Here is a 27,414-nt window from a genome sequence, read left to right as displayed (position 1 = left end):
CGCACCAACACGCCGCTTCTCTGGCCATGCTGAGGCCGTGTCCCACATACAGCAACTGGAAGGATGTGCAGCTATGACATACAACTATCTACTGGGGCTTTGGGGGAAAAAATAAATAAAATTATATATATATAAAAAAAATAAGTTTATATCCAGCCCAAGTTTCCCAAGTAGTAGAAAAGCCTTTAATAGATTTTATTTGCCACCTCAACATAACAAAAGGCTCTGCCAACCACAGAACACTGCATCATCTGCGGCCTTTTCACACTCATTCACCAGCACCTCGTGTTTCAGGGGCACAGGGTTGGGGTTTCCTAGGCTGTAAAAATCATCCATCTCCTCTGTTTGTTCACTGCTTCAATTCCTTCTGTAAGATCCCTGCAAGGACACTGCAGATTTATGAACCCCTACAGAGACAGGGAACTTCTGTCCTTCTAGGATCCTCAGCTTTACCTATTAAGAAATTCTTGTCCGTGCTGAAATCTGTGTCATTTTTATCTATCATTGCTCCTTTCTTCCCTCTTGGGGTCCAAACAACTCCCATTTCTCTCCCTTCTAACACTCCTCTTGGTACCCCTTTGCCTTTTCTTCTTCAGACTGGAAATCCCTGGTAGTATCCTTAGGTTCCCTCAGGACATGCTTTTTAGTCTTTTACTTCACTTGGCTTGTTATAAAGCTCAGAAATGCATGCAGAGCAAAACCAGCACTTCCTTTGTTCTAGATATTAACTTTTCAGCAACATAGCCTACTCGACCACAGATATCTGAAGTTGGCACCAACACCAACAGATATCTGAAGCTCACTGAAACCAGAATCCCTAAGTCTTTTTATGCTCGCTGCTGTTTAACCACATCTCTGCTTTGATCTTTTTTGCTATGGAATAATTTTCTGGACCCAAGAAAAAGAACTAACACTTATTCATCTAAACTTTATCTTACTCAGCTTTCTCTACCATTCCAACCTCCTAAAAATTACTAGTAGTACTTAGTCACTTAACAATCTGACTAATTGTGGACAAGACATGATATTAGGCTTTGAGTCTAAAATGCTTGATTCCATCTAGGAAATTTTTTACCCAAGGGGCTTAGAGGTTGGTTCAGATCTTTCATGAGGAGACTTGTACAAGGATTCAAACTATGTATACATCCTGGGTTCCAACCCACAGCAGTCCAGGAGGGAAAAGGGACAGTAACAAGAAGTCTAGAAGATCTGTTTCACCTCTCTTCCATGTGAACCACGATAGGTTAAATGTGTTCCTTGATGGGACTTCTATTTTGAAAGATAATGATGCTCAATCTGTACCTTCTATGCTGCTTCTTTCTTCTCGGTCAACAATATGTCAGTCAATTGCTTGTCAGAGACACTTAGTTGCTGACAGGTCCTCATAACCTGACTAAGATAAACTGCCAAGAGATGCTTGCACTGGAATACAAAACACACAAACCCATTAGAAATCAGCAGGACCAGGCTAACCAAGATCTCTCACTACGATCACATTTAACAGGAAAAGGAGCGGGCACACAGATTATGGGCCTTTAACTCATTGCCTAAAAACTGCAGATAAGATGAGACAGATGTATTCTTTCTAGAAGTCAGAGGGGACAAAGGAAGTTTTACTTTGCCTGTTCTTTTGGGGAACAGTTTAGATCCAGCCGGCACCGGGTATATAACCCACAGTGAAAACAAAGACAGGCTCCTCAATTTAGCCGTAAGTTTTCTTTCTTTCTTCTCTGCCTTCAGAAAGCTGTTAATAGCAATGGCTAACATTCTTGAGGTGCTGTGTTGCTAAGTGCTTCTCATAGATTATCTCATTAAATCTGACAGCTACTCCATGAGGACGTGTTTTATCTCCATTTTAACCATGTCCTCAGAGCTAGTCTACTCCCTTAACCACCGTGTTATACTCCCGGGGTGTGGGGTGGGGTATGATGGGATGGGATGGTGGGGTGGCAGAACTCTCACATATATCAGCCTGTGCACACCTCTGGAGAGATGATCTATTTTGGAGCTTATATCACAGAACACAAGCTTTAGATATTGAAGGGAGCCTGGTTTAATCTTGTCATTCTATAGGTGAAATAAACTTATGGCAAATAAGCTATGAATGGAGCCTCTTGTACAATGGCATAGCCAACTTGCCACCCAGTTCCCAAGATGTTTACAAAGGTAGTGTAAAAGAAGGGAAGAATGGAGTGCATGCTATAATTGTCTTCTTTGGCAAGACTTAAAAAATAGCTACCTGCTCTCAGGTTGGTATTGCTTTCTCCTTTGGAATAAGGAAAGTTGTGTGAGTATGTCTTGTTCCTGCTTGATGCTCTGGACTACTGTGAAATTGGCAAAGGCATCATTGTGCTCTCCTGCCTCATGTGAAAGTCAAGTGTGGCTAAGTGCCAGGCTGTCTTACAGGTAGTGGGAAGAAACACCTCATGGCTGGAGCTGGGGATATGCAAAGTTGCCAACATCCAATTTAGTTCTTATTTTTGGGGCCATCTAATTCCCCAGTGCCAACTTTTGGAATTGCCTTATTGCCCTCCCAAAAGCTTCATCCATGACCTTTTAGATAAAAAGTTGGGAAATTGATGTAGTTCTAAAAATGACACTGCATTTTGGGAGGGTAAACCCAAAAGAGATGACTAACTGAAGCCAAGGAAAATAAATTATGATTTGTTTCAACATGTAGTAAAATTCCCCTTTTGCACAACTCTTAAACCATGCAGTAACGGCTAACAATGTCTTTCTTAATTTGACTGCAGTGAAAAGAGGCTTCCCCATCCTCACCAGTAGGCTGTCACTCTTCCGTAGCACGGAGAAGGCAAATGCAGGACATGAACAATAATGACAAGAAGCCAAACATGTGTATGTTTTACCAGAACTTCCAAGTACCTAGAAAGAAAAGGACAGATGGGATCAGACTTCAAAAGATGAGCTGGAAAACTGCTTCCTTCCCTTGAATTTATCTATCTGATGATTCAGAGTTGCTCTGCAAATTGCACTGGGAAGAACTACAGTAACTACAAAAGAGACTCAACTTCCCCATGAGCAGACTCTTTCCTCCTTCTCAGTGCTCTGCCGTCGGGACTTTTATAATGAAACTGAAGTTTCAAGCTAGTTAAACCATCCACACAAACCATTTTGTCCCTTTGCCTAGTGATTCAGAGGGCCCACTCCAAGGGCTGACTATAAAGAGGTGGAGGGGAAAGCTTCCCTCATCTACACTTTATTGTGGTGTTTCTTAACCTTTGGTATTTCACAGCACATGTGTAAATTTCTAAAGCTTCCACCACACACCCAAAGAGAGTATGAAAACAGGTAAAGGGTAAGCAGTGAAGCAGAAAGATAGGTCTTCAGAAGCAAGTGAGAAAAGGTGTTTGAAAGGCATTTGAGAGCAGGGAGAATAAATCAAGCAAAGAATCTTGCAAAAAGGATGACTCAGCTGCTCAGGATGGAGGTCTCAGAAAGAGGCAAGCCCAGATCTGCCCATTCATCTAGCAGGATGGAAGGAGGACACAGATATGTGAGGGGTTGTTAAGAGGCCCAGTCCAAGAACAAACAGCCTTGTTGGCAGTCAAGGGACAAAAAGGAGATGTATAGGGAAATTATGATGCATCTACAGTGTGACTGGACAAACTTGTTGGAGGAATCACTTAAGTCTCTCTACCACCAAGCAGTCAAAAACAAAAATGTTGAGGTATTTGTGGGGGATCAGAATTGGCCATCCCAAAATGTGTCTCTTTGCCTTGATTATTTTTAAGAACAAAAGACTCTGAAAGAAACTTTGGCCTTTGCCCTAACCACCTAAAAGAATTTAACATAGGCCTGTTCCAGGAAGGAGCTAATACCACGAGATGACTATAGTATAATGTAAAATAGGTGTGACAAGAAAGGCACCAACAAGCCCATCTTGTCGAAATTCTTCTCTTGGGTCACATCCTCTATAGCTGGCCCAGTAAACAACTGTCTAACAAACATCTGCTTGTCCATCTCCATCTGAATTGCCTTCCTCCCCCTTGAAGTCCCAAACCACTACCCTCAACACTACCCTCAACCACTACCCTCAAGTACCCTCCTTTACCTGTACTTGAAGATCCTATTTAACATGACAACCTCAGCCAGATGGCTGAGTTGCTTAGTTTTTCCTGAGTTTCTCCCATGTATACGTTATTAAACTTTGTTTTATTTTCTCCTGTTAACCTGCCTTTTTAATTATTTGGTCAGCCATGAGAACCTTAAGGGAAAGGCTTGGGGCAGATTATTCCTCTTTCCCAACAGTTTTGGCACAGTTGGCAGGATCCCCACTGGCTGGCAAGCTGCCTTCTCTGGCTAGAACTGCCTTCTTCTGGAACTACTGCAGCGGAGAGATCCTGGACCCCTGACAAGAGCCGGCAGGAGGGAAGAGCTCTTACCATGTCAGTCTCCCAGGTCTCTGCCTGCAGGGTCCAGTGGAAGCCAGAGTGGTGAGTTTTTTTTTCTTTTCTAAATTTAGATTAGCAGGAGAAAAATATTTGCGAAGCTAGCATCTTGGACTCAGCGACTCTAGGATTTGGTTGAGTACTCACTGGTTAAGTAGATCTTTTTCCTCCCAGAGATAGTATTTTTCCTTATCTCTGTCTTTGTGTCATGTGTCATAAAAAGGAAAAACCATAGGGCAAGACACAGGCTTCTCTATAAGCCTATTGTCTGGGCTGGTCTCACAGCCTGTGGGTTACAAGGTTTTTTTCTGTTGTCTTGTTCTATGTCTTGAGAGCTTGGCTTTGTTACCTCTCTGGTTTCTGCCATCTGGAAAATACATGTACTGGCACACATCTTGGCAGCCAGTTGAGTAGACTGGGGTTTCAGGAGATGCTCTTTGTCCAGCTGTGCCAGCTCTCAGGGGAGTTCGTCATAAGGGGTCCCAATTGCTTTCATAAGGGGCCTTTGTCGTCTCAACCTTCATTGCTTATTGTGCAACAACGGCCTTTACTGTCTTAGGCTATTCTGGGGAGTGAATTCTCCGGACCTCTTTTGGGGATGCCTCTTGCATCCATGGTTAAGCTTTGGTATGAGTCACTGTTAAGATCCTACTTGTCAATGTGGCCAGACAATGGATCGTTTGAATTGGGAAAACTTCTAAATTGGGGGAAAAATTTGTGAGAGCTCTCATCATAATTGTTTTATTGGTACCTATAAAAAGGCCAAATAAAAAAAAAAAGGAAATACAAAAAAATAATAACTAGCCTTAAGACCCTAACTCAGGTTACAATTAGATTGAGAAAATGTAAAAGTGTAAGTGTTGATAAGATTATGAAGGTTGGAATGTTTGAGCTAATTTTATATCAAGAGATTGTATCAACTTTGCCTAAGTATGTTTTAAAATGCCTGACTGGGAATGCTTCCCCTGTCCAAAATTATAAGACCAAGACCTATTGATAAAGTCCTAATGAAAACTATGATTAGAGGTATAAGAGTTGATGGATGGGCCGGCCCGGTGGCTTAGTGGTTAAATGCGTGCGCTCCGCTACTGGTGGCCCGGGTTTGGGTCCTGGGCGCGCACCAACGCACCACTTCTCCGGCCATGCTGAGGCCGCGTCCCACATACAGCAACTAGAAGGATGTGCAACTATAACTATACAACCATCTACTGGGGCTTTGGGTGAGAAAAAAAAAAAAAAGTTGATGGAATTCAGATGAAATTTTGTACAAAAAATGATATATTTATGGGTTTTTTAAAAAAATATTTATTTATTTATTTAGTGTGTGTGTGTGTGTGTGTGTGTGTGTGTGAGGAAGAGCAGCCCTGAGCTAACATCCACGCCAATCCTCCTCATTTTGCCGAGGAAGACCAGCCCTGGGCTAATATCCGTGCCCATCTTCCTCCCCTTTATATGGGAGGCTGCCACAGCATGGCCTGACAAGTGGTGCGCTGGTGCGCACCCGGGATCCGAACCTGGGTCGCCAGCAGCAGAGCGCACACACTTAACCACTATGCCACGGGGCTGGCCCCTATTTATGGGCTTTATGTGAAGTGATTTTATCTCTTTTTTGCCCGATTGTATTAGAGGTTGTATTGTGGGGATAGACATTGTGTCTCACTGGGAAAAGGGAACGTTTCCCTGCCTGATTGTAAGACAGCATATAAATCTGCCCTTCAGATAGTGTTAATTAAACTTACAAAAAGGAAGTTAATAGGGTTGCCTGAGCCCACACCGTATGAGATGAAAACTAGAGGCCAATATCAGGTGCTAATAAAGAAGATATTGGAAGCATCCCTCACCCCACAAGGTAAACTGGTCTAGAGTTAAATTGTACACTTAGAAAAAAGAGCTCTTGTTAAATGCTTTGTGCACTTTTTTTTTTTTTTTTGTGAGGAAGATCAGCCCTGAGCTAACATCCATGCCAATCCTCTTTTTGCTGAGGAAGACCGGCCCTGAGCTAATATCTATTGCCAATCCTCCTCCTTTTTCTTTCCCTTTTCTCCCCAAAGCCCCAGTAGATAGTTGTCTGTCATAGTTGCACATCTGTCTAGTTGCTGTATGTGGGACGCGGCCTCAGCACGGCCGGACAAGCGGTGCGTCGGTGTGCGCCCGGGATCTGAACCCGGGCCACCAGTAGCGGAGCGCACGCACCTAACCGCTAAGCCACGGGGCCGGCCCCCTGTGCAGACTTTTAAAGGTGTGATACATTGTCCTGAAGTTGTAGAACATAAAAATCTTCTGATTCACCTCTTAAGTTAAAAATTTCCCCGATATTAAAAAAAGCAATTAAAAAAAAAAAATACAGCTGTAAAGGTGGGTCAATTTCTTGGTCATTCAAACTGTAATCCAGTTCTTTGGGGACCTGGAAGCAACTGTCTTTGTCTTGCAAATCTCTGCAAGGCTAGAGTTATGGCTCTAGAAAGCAGTTCAAAGTTCATTTGCCAATCCCAAAGCCTCACCTCTGAACTCCAGACTTGTATAAGTGCTTAACAAAAGGGGAACATCTAGCCCATCCCAGATTCCTAAGACTGAAAGAAAGAAAAAATGAAAAAAGAAGCTTTTGCAGACGCAAACTGCTAAAATTTTTAAAACAAAGGCTATAAAATCTTTGTTGCATCTGTCTGTTGTTTATTTGTGTGTCTCTATGTATGTTACACGTGTGTGATATTTTACCTCAAGATGGTATGGCCAAAATTAAGAGTTCTGTTTAATTGACTTAAAGTAAGCGCTTACATGTCTTTCAGGTTAATCTTCGGTGAATGAAAGCTTGTTTTAAGTTTGTTGGTTTGATTAAAACAGGCCTGTTCTCCGAGTTATCAGCATTGGATATGATGCAGACATGCAGCCTGGGTTTACCAGTTAAATAAGCTCCCTGTTATCCCTGTGAAAAATTTGTGAGCAAAAAGAGCTTAAAATGATAGTTAATTTTGTCTAATGTCTCATGAAGTTTTCTTAGGTAATCTAAACATAATTCTGGTGAACAAATAATTTAGATGTAAATGAGATAAGAGTTTAAACCTTCAGCAATAATTATATTTTATGAAATGTATTTATTTATTTATTTATTTATTTATTTATTTTTTTAAAGATTTTATTTATTTTATTTTTTCCCCCCAAAGCCCCAGTGGATAGTTGTGTGTCGTAGCTGCACATCCTTCTAGTTGCTGTATGTGGGACTCGGCCTCAGGATGAACGGAGAAGTGGTGCCTCGATGCGCACCCGGGATCCGAACCCGGGCCGCCAGCATCGCAGCGCGCGCACTTAACCACCAAGCCACAGGGCCGGCCCTATGAAATGTATTTAAAATAGCTTCCAAAGTCTCTTTGGTAACTTGAAACTTTCAGGTTTTGCTAGGTTAAATTAAATGATAAAAATTCATTGAGTATTTAGATCATTTTCAAATAAGATATTAGATATTAATTACCAAATATAAGTTTATCTACTTCTGGCTTCTTACTACAAAGAAAACTAAAAGGTGTTTTGGGCCTATTGGTAAACATGTATTTTATTAAAAGATTGTACTATAAAGTAACGTTTCTAAAATTATAAAAAGTGTTTATAAACTTGCCAACCCACAGACTGCTAAGGTAAAAGAAAGTTTATAATTGCCTACTTACTTTTTACTTAGAGATTAAGGTTTCTAATGGTTAAAAATTCTAATATGTGTTTAAAGCTACTAAAAATTAAGGAAAATATGTTTATATTCAAGGAAAGTAAAATGTATGTTTTCAGTAAAGAAGGTACAAAAAAATGGAAACATTTTTGTTTCTTTGGTTAAGAAAGATATATTTGTCCTAAAGTACTAGAAGGGAAGAAAGAAGGCATGGGACAAATTCTGAAGGTACAAAGAAAGTTATAAAAGGTTTGTGGAAGAGGAATTCTGGAAAAGAGTTTTGCACATGGTCAAGTTGGCTAAGATTAAAATAAATTTAATTAAGTAAATGAGTTTTAATATCAAATGTAAATTGATGCAAAATTAGAATTTGTTTTTTTCCCCTCTCTTGAAAGGATAATTTTCTTGAACTTTCAGTCTGCTCTTGGTAAAGAGATTATAAAAGGTTTTTCATTGAGTGGTTTACCAGAAGGGCAGGGATTTTGTGTTTTATCAAAATAAATTTCCTATATTGTTTTATCAGGTCTTTCATCACAGGTGCTAAGGTTTTTCATACAGCCATTTAATTTTCTGCATTTGCCTGAAAATCTTTGTCACCATGGTTAAATGGGTAACTAAGCATTGTTTCATAGGGACTTATGATATTGTGTGGGTAAATGTTATTGATGTAAGTGTTCTAAAAAAATTATACAACATTCCTAGAATTCTGATCTGTCCTGGTTATCAGTCATAATTCTAGTTATTATCTTAGTGTTTTATGTCACAGAATTAACCAAGTTTCTCTGTTAATTGTCATTTTAGTCTTTTTTCATTTATAGACAGTTATTGTTTTACTCTGATGCTTTTGCAAATGTTTTCATCTTCAGGAAGATTCACGGAAAGGACTCTGACATTTACTCTGGAACGCAGATTTCTGATAAAACTGTCAGATTACAAAACTGAACTGGAGGGGATGGCTCGGTGGCGCAAGCGGTAAAGTGTGCGCGCTCCACTGTGGCAGCCCAGGGCTCACCGGTTTGGATCCTGGGCGCGCACCGATGCACTGCTTATCAAGCCATGCTGTGGCGGCGTCCCATATCAAGTGGAGGAAGATGGGCATGGATGTTAGCCCAGAGCCAGTCTTCCTCAGCAAAAAGAGGAGGGTTGGCAGATGTTAGCTCAGGGCCGATCTTCCTCACAAAACAAAACAAAACAAAAAACTGAACTGGAAAAAACAATTGCTGAACTCTGATGTAGAGACATGTGACTTCATGAAGCTACTAACAAAAAGATTGGGATCAAGAGTTGATCGTGTGGGACTGAATGAACTGATGAGGATGATTATAATTTTTATAACTTCATTTGAAATATTGCTGATTTTTAAAATGTTTTGTTTTTTTCAGATTTAAGGAAAACTTCTCTTAAGCTAACTATGACATAGCAATTTGGTAAATTATACTTCTGTAAACAGAATTGAAACATTTGTCTCTTTTTCTCTCTACCTGATCCCTCCAGAATTTGGAAACTCTTAGTAAGTGAATATTCTTATTTCATGGCAATATAGCTATTTGCATAAGTTCAATAAGAATCTGTTCTCCTTATAACAGGACACAATTGGAAACATTGGTTATATTACCAAAGCTTTAACTGGAATGTCACATTTGAGAAAAACATACAGACTCAGATAAGACACGACAGCTTTTGAGGAATAAAGGTTGACTTTCTGGAATAAAGCCAGAAATACTGGCCTGGAAATACTGGCCTTACACCTTGTCTAAAGTGTTCCCAACAACCCTTACTGGGTAAGTAAGGAATGTCACTTATCTGGCAGGTTCAAGGAACCTGAAAATATTTTGGGGAACCTTGAAAAGAGAGGAATTCACCCAAATCTAACATACTGCAGGTGAAGCCTGATGACAAATCCTTGGCTTGGCTTTCCTGGCCTTGAGAGGCCTTTCAAGTTCAATCTGAGATTCCTTATAAAAAGTTCCAGCAAAGCAGATTTAAAAGAGCCTATATGATCAATTGCTATTCTTGTTGTACTTATGTAAATAATTGGGCCAAATTTATTGAAACTAGACTCATTTTACAAACCAATTAGTCTTAATTTGGCTATGTTTGGTAAAAATGAGGGTGATTTTAAAGAGAAAAATTATTTCAGTAAAACTATAGTACACATCTGTGGATATTAGATCCTAGTTCTGTTAATTGTCTTTGAGGTTGGATTGGACTGGATCCTGAATTCTTCTAGTCTCCTAAAATATCTGGCTACAAATCTCCAAACAAACATTTTCAATTTTTTCCATCATTTTTATTTGAAATCACTGAGAACTGAAACCAACCTTGTTCCTGAAGCCCTAAAAACTGAAGCTGGACAACGTGATATAAACTTGAGAGATCACCACGATAGCATGCCCAATGCTGTGTAAGCCACTCAAAAGGATACCTGAACACTCGATGACATCATCAAGAGACATTTTAAGCTACAAAAGATGCTTCAACACTGACATCTAGAAATCTTCTTAACTGGCTGTCTTCTGAAGTCAGAAACTGGTTTACAAATCGATTTGCTCCAACCATTAACCTTGTTTTTCTTTTTGTTTCAATTGAAATGCTTCTTATTAAATACCTGATTGCTTGCTTCCATGATATAAGCCTAATTTTGGAAGCCCACCTGCATCACCGCCTTCTAAAATGAATTTAACTGGACTGATCTATTATCAGAACTAAGAAACGTTCAGTGAGATAGAACAATCTACCACTCAGCTTCTGGACTACGAAACTTCTTAAAAGTTTCAAAGGACTGTGAAATGTCTTAGTTTCAAAGGCAGGACTGTTGGGGATCAGAATTGGCCACCCCAGGGCCGGCCCTGTGGCTTAGTGGTTAAGTGCTCGCGATCCGACGCTGGGGGCCTGGGTTTGGATCCCGGGCGCGCACCGACGCACCACTTCTCCGGCCATGCTGAGGCCACGTCCCACATACAGTGACTAGAAGGATGTGCAACTATGACATACAACTACCTACTGGGGCTTTGGGGGAACAATAAATAAATAAAATAATTAAAAAAAAAAAAAAAAAAAAAGAATTGGCCACCCCAAAATGTGTCTCTTTGCCTTGATTATTTTTAAGAACAAAAGACTCTGAAAGAAACTTTGGCCTTTGCCCTAACCACCTAAAAGAATTTAACATAGAAGGCCTGTTCCAGGAAGGAGCTAATACCATGAGATAACTATAGTATAATGTAAAATAGGTGTGATAAGAAACGCACCAATAAGCCCATCTTATCTAAATTCTTCTCTTGGGCCACATCCTCTATAGCTGGCCCAGTAAACAACTGTCTAACAAACATCTGCTTGTCCATCTCCATCTGAATTGCCTTCCTCCCCCTTGAAGTCCCAAACCACTACCCCCAACATCCTCCTTTACCTGTACCTGAAGATGCTATTTAAGATGACAACCTCAGCCAGATGGCTGAGTTGCTCAGTTTTTCCTGAGTTTCTCCCATGTATACCCGTTACTAAACTTTGTTTTATTTTCTCCTGTTAACCTGCCTTTTTAATTATTTGGTCGGCCATAATAACCTTAAGGGAAAGGGTGGGGTGGGGGGAATTCTCCCTCTTCCCCTATAGCTTCATTCCTACAGTTAACTTCCAAATTGGAAGTGTAAAATTAGTATCCAAGGGAAGTAGAAACATCCCGAGGGTTATTTTACAAAGAATTGCCACTTAGGAATTTGCCATAGGGCTTTCAAATTAGTTTTAGGCTCTAAGATAGCAATCTAAATGAAAAGGCTAGGACTTTTGGGGATGGGGTGGAGAGTCAGCACTCCCAGGATTCTTTCCTCTTTCTCTCCCACAAAGAATAAAGCAACAGGTAAGGCTTTAACCAAAGAACAGCAGTGTTCAAGCATTGTGCTTCTGTTTGTTAAATGTCCACTGATTCACATGATGCAGCCACATCAGTACAGTTTTTTGACCAAGTCAGCAGAATTCCTCAGGGGTTGCTAGATTACCAGAAATGGCCAATGATTGGGTAAGAAGATGCTTACTATACCCAGTAAAAATTTCAGCCCCAGTTACAAATTAGGTATGCAAAAATTACATCTTACATATTTCCAATCTCCAGACGCTGACGTGTTTTTAACATATCACCTATACCACTGAGTATCAGTGGAGGAATTTCTCTAGTCTGTCTGGAAAACTTAAACTGAAGGGATAGCACTAAAGCAGACTGTCTTCCACTTAACTCTGGAAGAAAACCCAACAGCCAGCAATGACATGAACAATTCTTGGGTCTCCAAACTATTACCAATGAATAAAACTTTAGATTTCTTCTTCCTTTAGTTATCTCCTGTATTTCTTCTCTCTAGATTTAAATTTAAGCAGGCATAAGCCTCTGGAATTCTACACTGCCTTGAATGGTTCACTGGTTCCTTCTTATCATGGGGTCCCCATCCATCAGAATACTCTCTGGACTATGGTGAATAAATCCTTGGTGACTTAGGGATGAGGGGAAATTTAGAGGTTCCCTTGCTTGAACCTTTCAAAGGCTGGCTAAGCCAAAAGTATAATGTTCAACTGCCTGAGGCAGTAAATACTGTAAAGAGATAAATTTTGAATTTGTTTCTTCCTTATCTAGCAGTGGACAACTAATGAACCCAATAATCAGACAAAAATCTGAGTTAGAAATGTTTAGACTGGAAATTGATCTTAGGGATCATCTAATTGCATTCCTTCACCCTTCAATGGAAAAATGAGCTCCTCTTACAGGAATTGCTCCCAGTTCTCCCACTCATAGTCTGGGATGTTTATTTCCAGAAAGAGAGAGCTTTTAAAAGAGGAAACATGCAGGAAAGAGGATATTCAGACTCATGACTAGACTTGTGTGAATCTCACGTGGAGGAAGTCTGCTATGGTTTTAGTTAGGTTCTGAGGAGGGTGACCCACCTAGATGGTCATCCATTCACAAGTACAGTTAATTTCATGACTGTTCCAAGCCTCTTAGGATCCATCACAGTGGTCAACTGTATTATTTATCATCCCCTGTGTTCAGTGCCTCTCTCTGCAGGAGGATTATACATTCCTGCCCCATTAAATACAGATTGGCTATGTGACCTGCTTTGGCCAGTAAACTGTGAGGAAGCAGAAACATTAAAAATTGGTGCATACCATGTCCTCTCTTCTCTCTGCTACGAAATCCACCATGTTCCCGATATGGGCTGCTCCACCAACTGGGATCCCTCAGTGAAGATGTTTTGAAGCAGAGCTACAATTGACTCTTAATGGATATGTAGCATGAATGAGATATAAAACTTTGTTTTTGTAAGCCTTTGAAATTTTGTGGTCATTGTTACCACAGCATAATTTAGCCTCTCGTGACTGATGCATCCCCCTTCCTAGGTGAACCAATAACATTTATAAAAAAGCAACTCAGGTAACAACAGCATAATGGTGACTTTACAATAATTACCATACACCTAGAGGACAGTAAGAATATCAGAAGGTTTCAGGTTGACCAATGGAAAGATAACTAGTGGGGTATCAAGGCAATGTCTGATTCAACTTTTATCATCTCACAGAACCTTTGAATAAGCTAAATTCTTACTTACTTACTATACAATGAAACCATTAAGGTTAATTTGAGGGTGTATATAAGATTTCTACAGCCTCATTTACCTCCAAGTCCAAGCTGACAGCCCCAATTCTAGGAAGTTAGCATTTTTATGATGAATAAAGCAATGTAATATAATACAGGATGTGAATGATGAAAATTAAACAAGTTACAGTAATCCTGGGAGGAACAAAAAGTCAACAATAATTAAAATATTTCAAACAAAATCTTTAATATTTTAACTAATAACTAGATCACAGAACTAGAGGACGGTTAGAAGTCTGCTTGCGCAGGTCAACTGTTATGCTAATACTTGAACTGAGACAAAAAACTCTGAAACTAAAAGACACGGGAAAAACTCAAAGGCCCTTCTCATTTAGGGTATTTTAGCTACATAAAAACCAAAAATAAAAACACCAGGCTGGGGCCAGCCCCGTGGCGTAGCAGTTAAGTGCGTGCACTCCGCTGCTGGTGGGCCCGGGTTCGGATCCTGGGTGCACACCGACGCACAGCTTGTCAGGCCATGCTGTAGTGGCGTCCCACATAAAGTGGAGGAAGATGGGCACGGATGTTAGCTCAGGGCCAGTCTTCCTCAGCAAAAAGAGGAGGACTGGTGTGAATGTTAGCTCAGGGCTGATCTTCCTTACAAAAAAAACCACTAGGGGGCCGGCCCCGTGGCTTAGCGGTTAAATGTGCGTGCGCGCCGCTACTGGCGGCCTGGGTTCGGATCCCAGGCACGCACCAAGGCACCGCTTCTCCGGCCATGCTGAGGCCGCGTCCCACATACAGCATCTAGAAGGATGTGCAACTATCACATACAACTACCTACTGGGCTTTGGGGAAAAAAAAGGAGGAGGATTGGCAATAGATGTTAGCTCAGAGCCAGTCTTCCTCAGCAAAAAAAAAGAGGAGGATTAGCATGGATGTTAGCTCAGGGCTGATCTTCCTCACACACACAAAAAAACACTAAGAAAGAAAACAAATACCTCCTCAGGTACAAACAACATCCTTTAATAGCTCTGATTATTAATCTATACATTCACCATGAGAAAATTCTAATAGGCAGCCTCTTTTAAGTAAATACAATTCAAAAGTTTTAACTGCAGCATTCAACACTAATTACCCCATTTCCTTAATGAAGAAATGCACAAAGATTTTGCCAGCTCAGTTGTTATGCTACAATATGGAATAGCAAGTTAATTCACTAAGCAAAAGCACCTATCTGCCCAAGCAAGCTTTGCTCAAGTCATTCACTCACTAAGAATTAACTGACATGGTTTCAGCTGAGTTCATTGTAAATAAACCAGAATCCAAACACTGAAAAATTTCCCCCTTTCTGGTCTTCAGCAAGATCTGGATTATGTACAAGAGCTGATGGCTTTTTTTACCCCTTACAAGCCAGAAACAAAACTTTGCAGATCATTGCCAATATTTTTATTTCATTCACAATATTCCCTTCCCTCAATCCCAGCTGCACATACCATTGTCTCATATAGCTAAACTGGGGGTGAAGGGTGGGAGGTGGAGGTGGGTTGGAGTTTGGCCCATTGCTTATATAAAGACAGGAAGTGTGGGATAGCAGTTACAAATTCCAGCTGCCAGATGTGACTGTTAATTTACTTTTCTGCATCTCAGTCTCCCGCAAAATACCTTGCTGCGCTTTTGAATAAAATTATCAATAACACATGGAAGTAATTCAGAGTCTGATAAGGGGCTGTTACTTTACAAATCTACCTATCTTAAGCTTTAGAGGGCAAAACTAAGGTCCAAGGGCCGGCCCCGTGGCTCAGTGGTGAGGTTCGCACGCTCCGCTACTGGCGGCCCGGGGTTCGGATCCCGGGCGCGCACCGACGCACCGCTTCTCTGGCTATGCTGAGGCCGCGTCCCACATAAGGCAACTAGAAGAATGTGCAACTATGACATACAACTATCTACTGGGGCTTTGGGGAAGAAAAAAAGGAGGAGGATTGGCAATAGATGTTAGCTCAGAGCCGGTCTTCCTCAGCAAAAAGAGGAGGATTAGCATGGATGTTAGCTCAGGGCTGATCTTCCTCACAAAAAAAAAACAAAAAACTAAGGTCCAAGTAGACTGCCTGCGTTCAGCACAGTTTGACCCTTAATAAATACTTCTTGACAACAATTTTGAAAAAACATTTCTGATAGATGAATCCAAGCATGTAGAAGGGCCTCAAAACACATTTTGGCTTTTGCTTGTAAGCAAGAGATAATGAACAAGGTGAAAATGTCAATACATTATTTGGGGGGAAAAGTGCCTCTATTATCAAACAATGGGAAAGCAAAAGTCGACCTGAGAAAAAAGCCTCTCCACATCATTGCCGGTTCTACATACTGCTATTAGGCAGAGTTAATAGGTCATATTTATTTTACTTTTATTACTAATACACTAATTTTACTAAGTTGAGTCAAATGTTTTTCACAGTCCAGCTAATACTTAAAGCTGGTCACCAGCTTCCATAGAGATTCATGAAAACATTTTGTCCCAAGGGGTTTCTATTGAGACTATCCCCACATCTAGATTTCTACCTGGTAAACACGCCTCCCACTGGGCGATGAGATTAAGGTGATGGACTGCCGATCAACTAGGTCCAAGGCTTGGACGGCTGATGAGCCAAAGACAAACTTTAGCCTGGGAAATAGAAAGGCTTCAGATTAGATTGCCTGACTCTCAAAGTCACCCTGGTAACTTGACCCAAAGGATAACTAACAGCATTTAAAAAAAAAAAATCAATTCATTTTAATTTGGGAAAAAAAGGTAATACAGCAAAATCCATGTAATCAACCCCTCAGAATAAATGTTAACATGTTGTTTACAGATACAGAAGCCCTCTGTATACTTCGTGGTGCTTCCTATTTTTCTTCCCATCTTCCCTTCATCCCTGAGGCCACCATGTGCATTTGCCGGTTTCTTTCCTATTAATGTTTTTAGATTTTATTATGCATAGTATATACATACATGTACACATACATACACACATATACATGTGCCATTGTTTTATAAGTTTTAAAACATAAAAGGTATATTGTAGGGTTTTTTGGGAACTTGTTCTTTTTACTCAATGTGCTTTTGAAAATGATGCATGCTGATATATTTATTTTTTTCAAGTTTAACTTTTGAATAATATTCCATTGTATGTGCATACTACATTTTACTTTTTAAATACCCTATTGATGGGCATTCTGATTGTTTCCATTTTACACTATTATAAATAATACTCGATTATCCCTGTACATGTCCCTTGGTGTACATATATGAGAATTCTTCCTGGTTATGTAAGTAAAAGTAGAAATGCTGGGTCTTAGGATATATGCATTTTTAAATCTTAACAAGTGTTGCCAATAGCTTTCCACTGTGGAAAAGGCACTCCCATCAGCACTGAATGAGAGTTCTATTTTCTCCACATCCATACCAACACAGCATTATCAGACTTTTTCATGTCTGACCATCTGATGAGTGTTAAATTTGTACTTTTTGGATTAATAATAAAGGCTATCGAGCTGTTAAATGATATATCAGAAAAAATTTGATAGGTGGGAAAATTCTTATGTTAGGTGAGAAAGCTTAGGCATAAAACTGTATATTGAGAAACTCAATCATGTGAAAAAAATTTTTAAGAAAATCTACAGTTATCTCAAAATAAAATGTTTAATTTTTAAAAAAGAAGGCAATAAACTGAAATGTAACAGTGATTATCACTGGGTGGTATAATGTTGATGCTTTTTATGTTTTCTTTATTTTCCAAGAACATTTTTTTTAATGAGTATAGGTTATTTTTATAAACTGGAAAATAAAATGGCTGGGTTGAACTAAAATTGAAGAGTTAATGTTTTAAAGAACCCATAGGATTTTTACACAAAATAAGAAGACAGAACTACTAAACCTTCAAAATTAAAATGTTCAACTTCACTTTCCAAGAAACTAGTCTCTTTATACAACAAACTATTTAAATGGGAAGAGTTTTTAAATTTTTTACATTAAGCATATTAAGACTGCCTATGGACAAAAAAAATAAAGAAATAAAACGTGGTGGTAACTTTATCAATCAGAGATAATCACCATTAACTTTAAAAATGGATCTAAAAAGAATTTTTTCAACCTGCCTTGTACACTTCATAACATATTATAAACATCTCTTGAATGCAATATTTTTTTATATCACTTTTAATGGTTACAAAGAATTCCATTGTAAAGATGAACTACTTTTACTTCCCCAAACTCTATTTTTGGATTAGAGTTTATCAAATCTAATTTGAATAACTAGATTGTTTCCAAGCTTTTTTTTTCCTACCATAAACAATACTGGATGCTCACTGTAAAATCTTTATGAACATCCATGATTACTTCCTTGGGATACATTCTTGTAAGTCATATTTCTGGGTCAAAGAATGTGTATGTTTTAAAGCGTCTATTGCCCGTTGCCAGATTACCTTCCAATTTACACTCCTACCAACAGGGTATCAGTTATCCTTTTCTCCACGTTCCTGTCAACATCTGGAACATTCTTACCAACATGTTTTCTGTGGTAGTCAGTTTTATAGATGGAAAGGTTATCTCACCATTTTAATTTGTATTTTTATGATCACTAGTAAGATTCATCTTTTTTTCCCAAAGTTTTCAGTAATTTGCATTCTTTTATTTGCCAATTTTCTTTGTTTTATAAGTAGCTATTTTTTTCTAGTAATGTATAATCTTTGTAGAAAACTTCAGAAACAGAGAAAAGGTTAGAGCTCTTTTCTAAATTCCCCTCTTTCCTTCCCCCTAAGATAATCACTGGTATAGGCTGGTGTATATCCTCCTGGACTTTTAAATATAAGTGTATATATGCAATTAAATGTCACTTATCCCTAAGTAGCTTTCACTTTTTTATTGCTATTGAGAAAGTAATTATATTTTTGAACTTTGTGTATGAAAGAAAATGATTTTTAATTTCTGTATTTAAAAAAAATAACTTTATCCTCTTGGTTTTTAAAAAATAGTTATATCATCTACAAATAATAATAACTGTCTTTCCTTGCAGACAGGTATACTTCTAATTTTTCATGTGTTAGTGTAACAGCTACAACTTCTAGAACAATGTTAAACAAAAGTGGCATAGGACAATATGGGAATGCCTTGTACCGTCAAATATGGTGTTGGCTATTCACTTGAGACAGATTTTTAACAATCATGTCAAGAAAATATTGTTCCTAGTTTAGTAAGAATATTTTCAAAAATCAAGAGTTGATGTTGAAAGGATTTGGCTTTTAAAATACATTAATGGTTAAAAAAACAAATATGACAGCATATGTACTTACGATAAAAGATGCTCATCAGGAACTGTAAAACAGGAAATGGAAAGAAAGTTAATCATGTTAAACCAGTGACCACAGACATAAAAATCTTAAAAAGACTATAACTAAAAAGACTTTTGTGTAAGATGGTGAATTGAGCCTGTGCACCTAATTTTACTCCTTCCCAATATTCCACTAAACAACAGTAGAGGGATTTGTTTTAAAAAGCCTAAACTCCCAAGGATGAGAAAGACAGGGAGACACAACAGCTAAGATACACTGGAAAATAATTTACAAGACCTGAGAAAATTGAATCCTAAGCCAGCAATGGTGAGAGCTAAGCAACAACCTGATTACATTCCAGAATCCACTCTCCCACTCAAAAAAAAAAAAAAAAATCCCTCAGCAACTGGTGGCACCAGATAGCTCTGGAGCAGGGGATGAAGCAGGGGGGCTAAAATAAGAAGGACTCTTTTAAAATAAGTTTAAGAAGCTAGAAGGTACTGGAATAATGCTTTCAGATGGCTGAAGAAGTATTATTTCCAACATATAATTCAAAACCTAGCCAAACTATCAATTAAGTGTGAGAATAGAAAAAGAACTTTTTCAAACATGTAAAGCCTCAAAAAGTACATCTCATGTACTCTTCTTCAGGAAGGTTCTAGAGTATGAGATCTATAAAATAAGATAGTAAACTCATAAAAAGAAAATTGTAGGATATACTCAACATAAGGCTCAACATAGGCAAAGGAAATCCCCAGGATAATAATGGTGAAGAGATCTCAGGAGATAGCGGGGAGAGCAGCTGGTCCATCATCAGAGTAACTCAGAAGGCTCTAGGAGAGACTTCTACAGGAAAACGAAATTGATGAAACATTCACTTGAACATCTTGAGTAGGGATCTACAACACTGGTAAAGAGTTTGAGGTTGAATTACGGATAAATATGTAGAAAACTAAACAAGCAAACACACACAACCACGACAGTTATTAATTCCAGGGAAAACAAAAAGTTATGCAGGAAAGGAAAAGTGAATCATAGCTTCCTACATGGCTCAGCTGTAACTAGACTTTACCTCCTCATACAAGTGTAAACTCAGGATCTTGATCTAAAAAAACTACCATCGACGGATGGGGGTCAGGAACAGTGTATCACTATCTACAACCAAGACTTTAAAATAGCAGAAAGCGGTTCTGCTGAAAATAAACATCAATCAACGGCAGCAGTCCCTCGGTCTGAGCCACGAGCACCAGCGGCACCCCTCAAGGCTGTCACGGTGTACGGATTAATCCACTCGGACAGGGCCCGCTTCTGTCAACCACTGTGGGAGCCACATCAGACTGGCTTTCCCCCAGCCTCGCTGGGGTCAGAACGTGTTTGAACACCTGGCTGCCTAATCTTCCAAGCACGTATACTGTGTTAGTTTGAACCGGAACGAAAAAACAAGTTGGCTTACTCTTCTCAATCTTCTGAAAACACTACGTCAAGATAAACCCTTTCAAAGTGCAGTCGTTTCAACACAAGAGCCATCCACGCGAATAAGCAGTGGCCGTATTGAGGCCTAATCTGCTATTTGTTAAACGGCCATTTTTACACTGGTGGGTAGTTCTAAGCAGTCGGTGCATTTTGATTACACGTATCCTCTTGATACTAGTACGCTGCGAACACATCTTGAGACCAGCTCGGTGCTTCTGGTGAGCGCGGTCTCACAGCATCCTCTGCTGGTCGGAGGAAAGAAAAGGTACTTTCACAGTATCCAGATTTACTCAGATTTACTCGTCACTGCGTACGCATTTGGGTTTCTGGCCCTAAAATATTTACTTGCTGAACAAGGCGTATGAGAGAATTAATTTTAAAGTTAACATAAGATCCTGAGGGAAAACGCCTGCAGGCAACTTGAACAATTCAGAACTTCACCTCTCTGTAAGTCCGCGTGGGCTCCGGGCCCTCCGCGCTCCGGCCCGGGGCCCCTTCACACGCGTCCTCTGGCCGCGCTCGGCACCTCCGTCCCGGGCTCCCCCCTGGCCTGCTCGCTCCCTGAGGAGGGGCCGCAGGAGGAACCGCGCTGTGCCCTCAACACTTCCACCTTTTCTTATCCTTTCTTTTTTTGTTGTTTTACGACTAGGAGGTCTGGCCACTGAACCACACCACAAAAGAGCACGGACGGGCCAGGGCTAGAGCGCGGGGCCGGGGCCCCAATGCAGCGCCCGCAGGCCGAAACCCCGGCCTCTCGCCCCCCGCCCGGCGGGGCGAGTCCGCGGCCCACGACGCAGCTACACACGCCCTCAGGCCCGTACTTCGCGCGCTCTCCCGCACTGCCGCGGCCATCTCGCTTAGAAGTTCCTCCACCACAGCCGGCAACGTGACCGCCGGCAAGGCAACAGCCATGGCGCTTACAGGCGGCGGCCTCCTCAGGAAGACCAGCCGGCGCGACGCTGCGACAGACGCGCGGGGAATTGCCGCCGCCAGCCGGGGCGGGGCGAGGCGCGGTGACGTCACGTGCGTTATCGCGCATGCGGGCGGCGACGATGACGCCTCCTCGTACGCCACGGCCCTACCAATCCGGCGGGAGCTGGGCGCCGGGGGCGGGACGTCCCGCGGTCCGGCCGGGCCTGCAGTGCGCAGAGGACGCGGCGTGAGCATGTACCAACTGCTGAGCCGGAGCCTAGGCCGAGGTCTCCTGCGGACCGCTGGGCGGCGGTGCCGGGGCTGGCCGGCGCGCCCGCTCCTGGGGCCGGCAGGAGGCCGGCTGCCCGAGGTGGAGGTGCCGGCCTCCCGAGTCGCGCCGCCCGGCCGGGGTCCGGGCCTGCTGCCGCTGCTGGCAGGTGAGAGGCGCGGGCGGGGCGGGGCCGTCTGGGCCGGGGTCGGGGCGCGGGCCGGGCCCGGTGACCTCAGAGCGCCTTCCCGCAGCCCTCTCCTGGTTCTCGAGGCCCGCTGCGGAGGAGGAGGAGGAGCGGCGGGGAGCGGGCGGGGCCGCCGCCGGGGACGCGGCGGACGAGGCCGAGGCCGAGATCATCCAGCTGCTGAAGCGAGCCAAGGTGAGGCGGCCCGTGTGCGCGAGCCTGGAGGCCTTGTCGATGCGCATTCCTCTCTCGTTTACCCAGGACTCGGTGGAGGCTCCGAGGGTAGACTACCCGGAATTAGATGGGTCATGGGGGCGGGGGTTAGGATCCATCTAGGCTCGTCAGACTCTAAAGCCTGCAGTGAAACCGCTGCAGTCTCGGGTGGAAATGGAGATGGCACCACAGGCATCGGCCTTTTATCCAAACAAAATTTGCAGAAGTGTTTTGTAGTTGTTTTTATCAGTGAACCCGCCAAGCTGAAAGGACTGGCATAGAGAATTTTGCACCTATGTAGCGTCCTGAAAATGCAGTTTAGTGTTGGTTATGCGCGGTTTGGTTCTGTCTTTTTAAACTCTTCCTTTTGTCCACAATCATTTCTATTTTTTCTTCTCCTCCCCAGGTTATCGCATCTCTTCCATTGTACTAACAACCGCCTCCAGGCCAGCCAACAACGTCCAAATTATATATTCCCATACTGCAGTGTGCTCCTGCCATGCCGTCCGCACTTTGAGTTCCCTCCTACCTCTCGGACTTAACCTGTCCGAAGCTAAACTCTTGATCTTAAATGCCTCCCCGACACATTCCTTCACCATCTTCTCTTTACTACTGTCTACCCAGTTTTTCAGCCTGGAAACCTCACAGTCATTCTTAAAACTTGTGGTACCTTACCATCGCCTCCCAGTTCACTTACAGTCCAGCAACAAATCCTGTTGCCACCAAATCCAAGATATTTCTCAAGTCTGCCCCCTTTTCTCTGTCTCTCCTGCTGTCACTCTACTGTTGCTGCAGCCCACTATCTAGTAGTCTTGTCTGCTCTGTTGCTCCGCCCTTACAATTCATTCTCCATGCAGCAGCTAGAGTGATTTTTTTAAAATGTAAGTCAGACCATATCACCTCCTTGCCTAAAGATTTTGAATGACTTCCCACTGCATTTATGGTAAAATCTAAACTCTTATGCCATGGCCTGCAAGACCCTACATGGTCTACACCACCCTGCCTTGCTTGCTCGTTTGGCAATAATCCTGTGGCTCACCATCCTCACTTCACATCTGTTTCCTTTCATTTCTTGAATGGTTCTTGAAGAACCATTCTCTTCAGCCTCTAGGGCCTTCACTCATTCCCTGCTCTCTGTTTGGGTCATTTTTCCCCATAATTCCTTATTTGGCTGACTCTCATCCTTCCTACTTCAGTTTAACTGTCACTTCCTTGGAAGGCTTTTCTGACTTCTGTTTAGATGTTCCTTTCCATTGTTTTTCATTATAGCTCCTATCATTAGTTGTAATTAAGCTTACTTGTCCTACAGGGTCATTTCCATCTTGCAGGAAGAGAGAAAGAGGATGTAGGGCAAGCAGCTTCCTTATAAAATATGGTATAAAGATTGCTCATATTCCTGCTGCCTGCATCTATTGGCCAGAACTTTGTCATATGGCTACACATATAGCTGCAACAAAAGCTGACCTCCTCTGTCACCATTATAGACATAATGCCTGGTGCATAGTAGGAATTCAGTAAATATTTGATGAATGAATGAATAGCTTCCTTGTATGTATTGGAGTGTATAGGCGTATCCGATTCTGTCTGGTAGCACATGCATCTGCTTTCTTTACATTTCATTTCCTATTATTTTCTTTGTTTTTTCTTTTCAGTTGAGCATCATGAAAGATGAGCCAGAAGAGGCTGAGCTAATTTTGCATGACGCTCTTCGTCTTGCCTATCAGAGTGATAACAAGAAGGCCATCACTTACACTTATGATTTGGTAACTCTTCTAACCAATCTGAGTCCCTGATGATGAAAGATAGATGCAAGAGAAGAGTTTTTAGCTCTCCTGATTTATATTCCTGGCCTTCAGGATGTCCTAAAACGCTTTGGTTTTTTGTTTTACTAAGTTTTCTTTTGGTTTCAATTTTTATTACCCTTGGGGTGTCACTTATAAGAAGTCTCAAACCCAGATCAAATTTGACAATATTTGTTTCTTCAGCAATGAGTGGATTTAGATTTGGTTTGTCATCAGCAGAGTGTATGTATATCCAGGTGTTTACTCTCACACTGTTGCTGAACTTTGCTGTTAGCAGATTAGTGACATACTTCTTTCTCTGAACTATTTTTTTATTTAGAGGGTAAAAGCAAAAAGGAATCTTTAGCTTGAAGATTTTGAAATAAGTAGGAACACAGTGCTCTAAACTGAAAAACAATTTGTAATTTGCTTTCAGATGGCCAACTTAGCATATATACGGGGTCAGCTTGAAGATGTAAGTAAGTAAATTACTTCGTAATATTTTGAATAATATTGAATTTATGAAGGAGTAGCCTTAAGGGAACTTTATTAATAAGGCTATGGGCTAAGCTGCTGTAGCAAAGAGACTCCAAAATAGAGGGACTGAAACGAGAAGGAGGTATATTTCTCTTTAACGCGTTAGTCCGGGGGTAGCTAACACTGAAGAGGGATAGGTACCTCTGCTCCATGAAATGGTCCAGAAGCCCAGGTTCCTTCTAAGACATGTCCTCATCTACATAGGTGAGCTAGCTCACCTCCAGCCTGCAGGAAGGAAGAAAGAGAGGATGGAGGGCAAGAAGCTTTCTTATAAAATATGATTTAAAAATTGTTCACATTTTCTTCTGTCTTCATCTCTTGGCCAAAACTTCATCATACGACCACACCAAACTGCAAAGGATGCTGACCTATTAAAAATTGAGGAGATTCTGTAACTAAAAAGATGGAGAGGAGAGTGACTATTAGGGAATAGTTTGCAGTCTCTGCCACAGTGGGTTTGGATGAAAAGTTAATTTCTGAAGTTGGTTTCTACTCATCACAGAATAGTTTGTAAGGTGCCTAGAGGACGTGGGGTCCTGGAATTTTATTCTTTTTTCCCATCACAAGGGCACTTTGTGTGTATATGAGTGTGTATATTGTGCTTTACAAGGAATGATGCATCAGACTAGTACTTAGAATCCAGAGTCATATAGATATTGGGGCCCAAGTGAAAAAAAAATCTTGGGCCGGCCCAGTGCCATAGCGGTTAAGTTCGCATGTTCTGCTTCGGTGGCCCGGAGTTTGCTGGTTTGGATCCTGGGCACGGACCTACTCACTGCTCGTCAAGCCATGCTGAGGCGGTGTCCCACAGAGAAGAGCTACAACTCTACAACTAGGATACACAACTATGTGCTGGGGCTTTGGGGAGAAAAAAGAGAAATATGTTAACGCAGGGCCAATCTTCCTCAACAAAAAAAGTCTTTTCGTTATGCTTTTAGGCAGAAAAACTGTTTAAAGCAACAATGAGTTACCTGCTTGGAGGGGGCATGCAACAGGTAAGGACGTTGCCTAGGATTGGGCTGTAGCTGAAGCAGTTTTCACAATAATCTTGCTTCCTGAAAACTCCACCCAGTCCCCAACATGTGCTTTGGCCAAAAAAGGTGGATTTTTTTTCCCCCAGGACCTATATAAAAACTGCCAGTCTTTCACTCATGCAAAAGCATGGTAGCTGAGGAATTCAAAGTTGGCTAAATCTGGCTAAATCCTCCTAAAGGATAAAGACGTTCAGGCCAAAGTCAGTCTAGAAGTTGATCTGAAATATTCTTGAGGGAATTTTACTTGTCATGAATATCCTTCATTTTTCTTTCTCCCAACAGGAAGACAATGCAATCATTGAAATCTCTCTAAAGCTGGCCAGTATCTATGCTGCTCAGAATAGGTAAGTATAGTCAGAATCTAGGTGTAGCAGCAGCCAGGGGGTAGGGCTATGGGCAGAAATCTTTGCCTGTTGGATGTTTTATAATTTTCGTTTACCTACTACTACTAATCATCTGGGTCTCCAAAAAATTGGATGTCACACTCAAGGTGTTCCCTCCCTCATCTCTGAAATCTTCATCTTTTCCAGTTTTGCCCCTGCTGTTTCCATTAGCCTGCTGAGTGGGGCAGAAAGCCCTCACACCTCTGGCTCACTGTGACAGAGCTAATTAAGTTTTCTGTTCCGTGTTGAAGTGGGGCGGGAAGTTATAGGCAGAACTTTAGTTTAGCTCTTCCTTGAAGAGGAGGGAACAATGTAGAGGCTGCTGGGGATAATATACTTTAAAGAAACCATTTTGCTGATATAAGTGTCAACAAACCAGGAAGTTAGGTATAAAGTTAAATGATGAGAGAGTTGCTGTGGGAGTGTCTCTGGCTAGTTGAGTGGGCAGTGTTTTTAAAGCATGTAGAGATGATCAGGTAGCTAGGTTTTTAGGAAGGGGAAATATCTAGGAGTAAAAGAGAGACCTTTGAGTAAGTAGGACAGGAAGTCGGTGCTAATTTAAAAGTATTAGATGAGTCTAAATTTGTGTAAAGAAGAAAACGCCTGCCAGCTACACAGGAAAAGCTTTAGAAAACAATTTGGATGTGTGCCAAAGATCAGGAATACTGATGAGTGAGGCCTGGTGCCTTTCATTCTCTCTGGGTGGAGTTCAAAGGAGAAACAGGTAGGATGTAAGCAGAGAACTCCTCTAGAGATTTGTATTTTCAGATGATTTTTTTTTTCTTTTGTGAGGAAGATCATCCCTGAGCTAACATCTGATGCCAGTCCTCCTCTATTTTGCTGAGGAAGACTGGCCCTGGGCTAACATCTGTGCCCATCTTCCTCTACTTTATATGGGACGCCACCACAGCATGGCTTGACAAGTGGTGTGTCGGTGCACACGGGGGTTCCGAACCTGCGAACCCTTGGGCCGCCGAAACGGAGCATGCGCACTTAACTGCTGTGCCACCGGGCCGGCCCCTTGGGTGAATTTAAGGGAAGACCTAAGAGTAGCTTTTCCTTAGGTTTTTAGTTACTGCAGAAGTTGGATACCAGAGGTTTTAAATGACATCAAGCCTAGTGCTCCAGAAAGAGTGCTCATTGAGGCCAAGGGTCCTGGCACTGGTCCCTGCTCCCCTAGTCACCAGCTCCTTCATTCTTAGCAGGACCCACTTAGTCTCCCTGCATTTGGTTGGACACCAGATAAGCTAGAGCTTCTGAGGGCCTTGGACTTCAAGTCTTTCGAGGAGCTTTGAGGTTGGGCATGTCAGGAGCATTGCAGCTGGGATCAGTCTCCCTTGGAGGAGTAACAAACAGGACTAGATGTTGATGTGGTATGAAATTCTAGGATAAGAAGCTCAAAGCTAATAACACTGGAGAGAAAGACATTCATGGTCTTATAGAGGTGAAAGCTTGTGTAATAGCCACTAATAATTAGCCTCTAAGTTACTCTATACTCTCCTCAAAAGTGTTTTTTCATTTTGTTTTATTAAGAGAAGCATGAGACCAGAAAATATATGGCCAGATCTTCAGACTTAGAAAGGCTGATTAGTTAGGAGGGGAGTTGTTTCTAGACATTTTGCTCTGACTAGGAGCATCTTGTGGGCAGCCACCCCTTGCTCCATGTCCTGGCTGAATAGG

The 27,414-nt window shown here is 41.5% G+C and overlaps 2 protein-coding genes across 9 annotated transcripts in view; one reads left to right on the top strand and one right to left on the bottom strand.

The window, feature by feature from the left end:
* Nucleotides 1–162: 162 nt before the first annotated feature.
* On the bottom strand, nucleotides 163–21,393 carry ZSWIM7 (zinc finger SWIM-type containing 7). 2 transcript variants are annotated; one of them, XM_014789471.2, is made up of 5 exons: nucleotides 21,241–21,393; nucleotides 18,968–18,989; nucleotides 16,199–16,301; nucleotides 2,779–2,883; nucleotides 163–1,422 (listed from the first exon to the last, which is right to left on the bottom strand). In XM_014789471.2, exons 1-5 carry the CDS (start codon nucleotides 21,329–21,331, stop codon nucleotides 1,306–1,308), a joined length of 438 nt encoding a protein of 145 aa, XP_014644957.1. In that variant the 5' UTR covers nucleotides 21,332–21,393; the 3' UTR covers nucleotides 163–1,305. The 2 variants fall into 2 exon arrangements, with proteins under 2 accessions (XP_014644957.1, XP_087296504.1); XM_087440378.1 differs by having other exon boundaries at nucleotides 18,968–20,661; nucleotides 21,241–21,265.
* Nucleotides 21,394–21,547: 154 nt separating this feature from the next.
* The window catches only part of TTC19 (tetratricopeptide repeat domain 19), a 49,774-nt gene continuing 43,907 nt past the window's right edge, over nucleotides 21,548–27,414 (top strand). Inside the window, exons 1-6 of one of the 7 annotated variants that reach the window (XM_087440370.1) lie at nucleotides 21,548–21,768; nucleotides 21,854–21,981; nucleotides 23,652–23,762; nucleotides 24,217–24,255; nucleotides 25,256–25,312; nucleotides 25,634–25,695. In XM_087440370.1, coding sequence (XP_087296496.1) covers nucleotides 21,585–21,768; nucleotides 21,854–21,981; nucleotides 23,652–23,762; nucleotides 24,217–24,255; nucleotides 25,256–25,312; nucleotides 25,634–25,695 — 581 coding nt within the window. In that variant the 5' untranslated portion in view covers nucleotides 21,548–21,584. Of the gene's footprint in view, nucleotides 21,769–21,853; nucleotides 21,982–23,651; nucleotides 23,763–24,216; nucleotides 24,260–25,255; nucleotides 25,313–25,633; nucleotides 25,696–27,414 lie in introns of those variants that run through there. The other 6 variants (XM_087440367.1, XM_087440369.1, XM_087440372.1 and 3 more) reach the window with 6 other exon arrangements.

The sequence above is a fragment of the Ceratotherium simum genome, chromosome 16 (assembly GCF_057802395.1).
Source record: "Ceratotherium simum simum isolate JZ-2026a chromosome 16, ASM5780239v1, whole genome shotgun sequence".
NCBI classification, from domain to species: Eukaryota; Metazoa; Chordata; class Mammalia; order Perissodactyla; family Rhinocerotidae; genus Ceratotherium; species Ceratotherium simum.
Note: the sequence above shows the minus strand (reverse complement) of the source record. Positions and strands in the feature narration are given on the sequence as shown.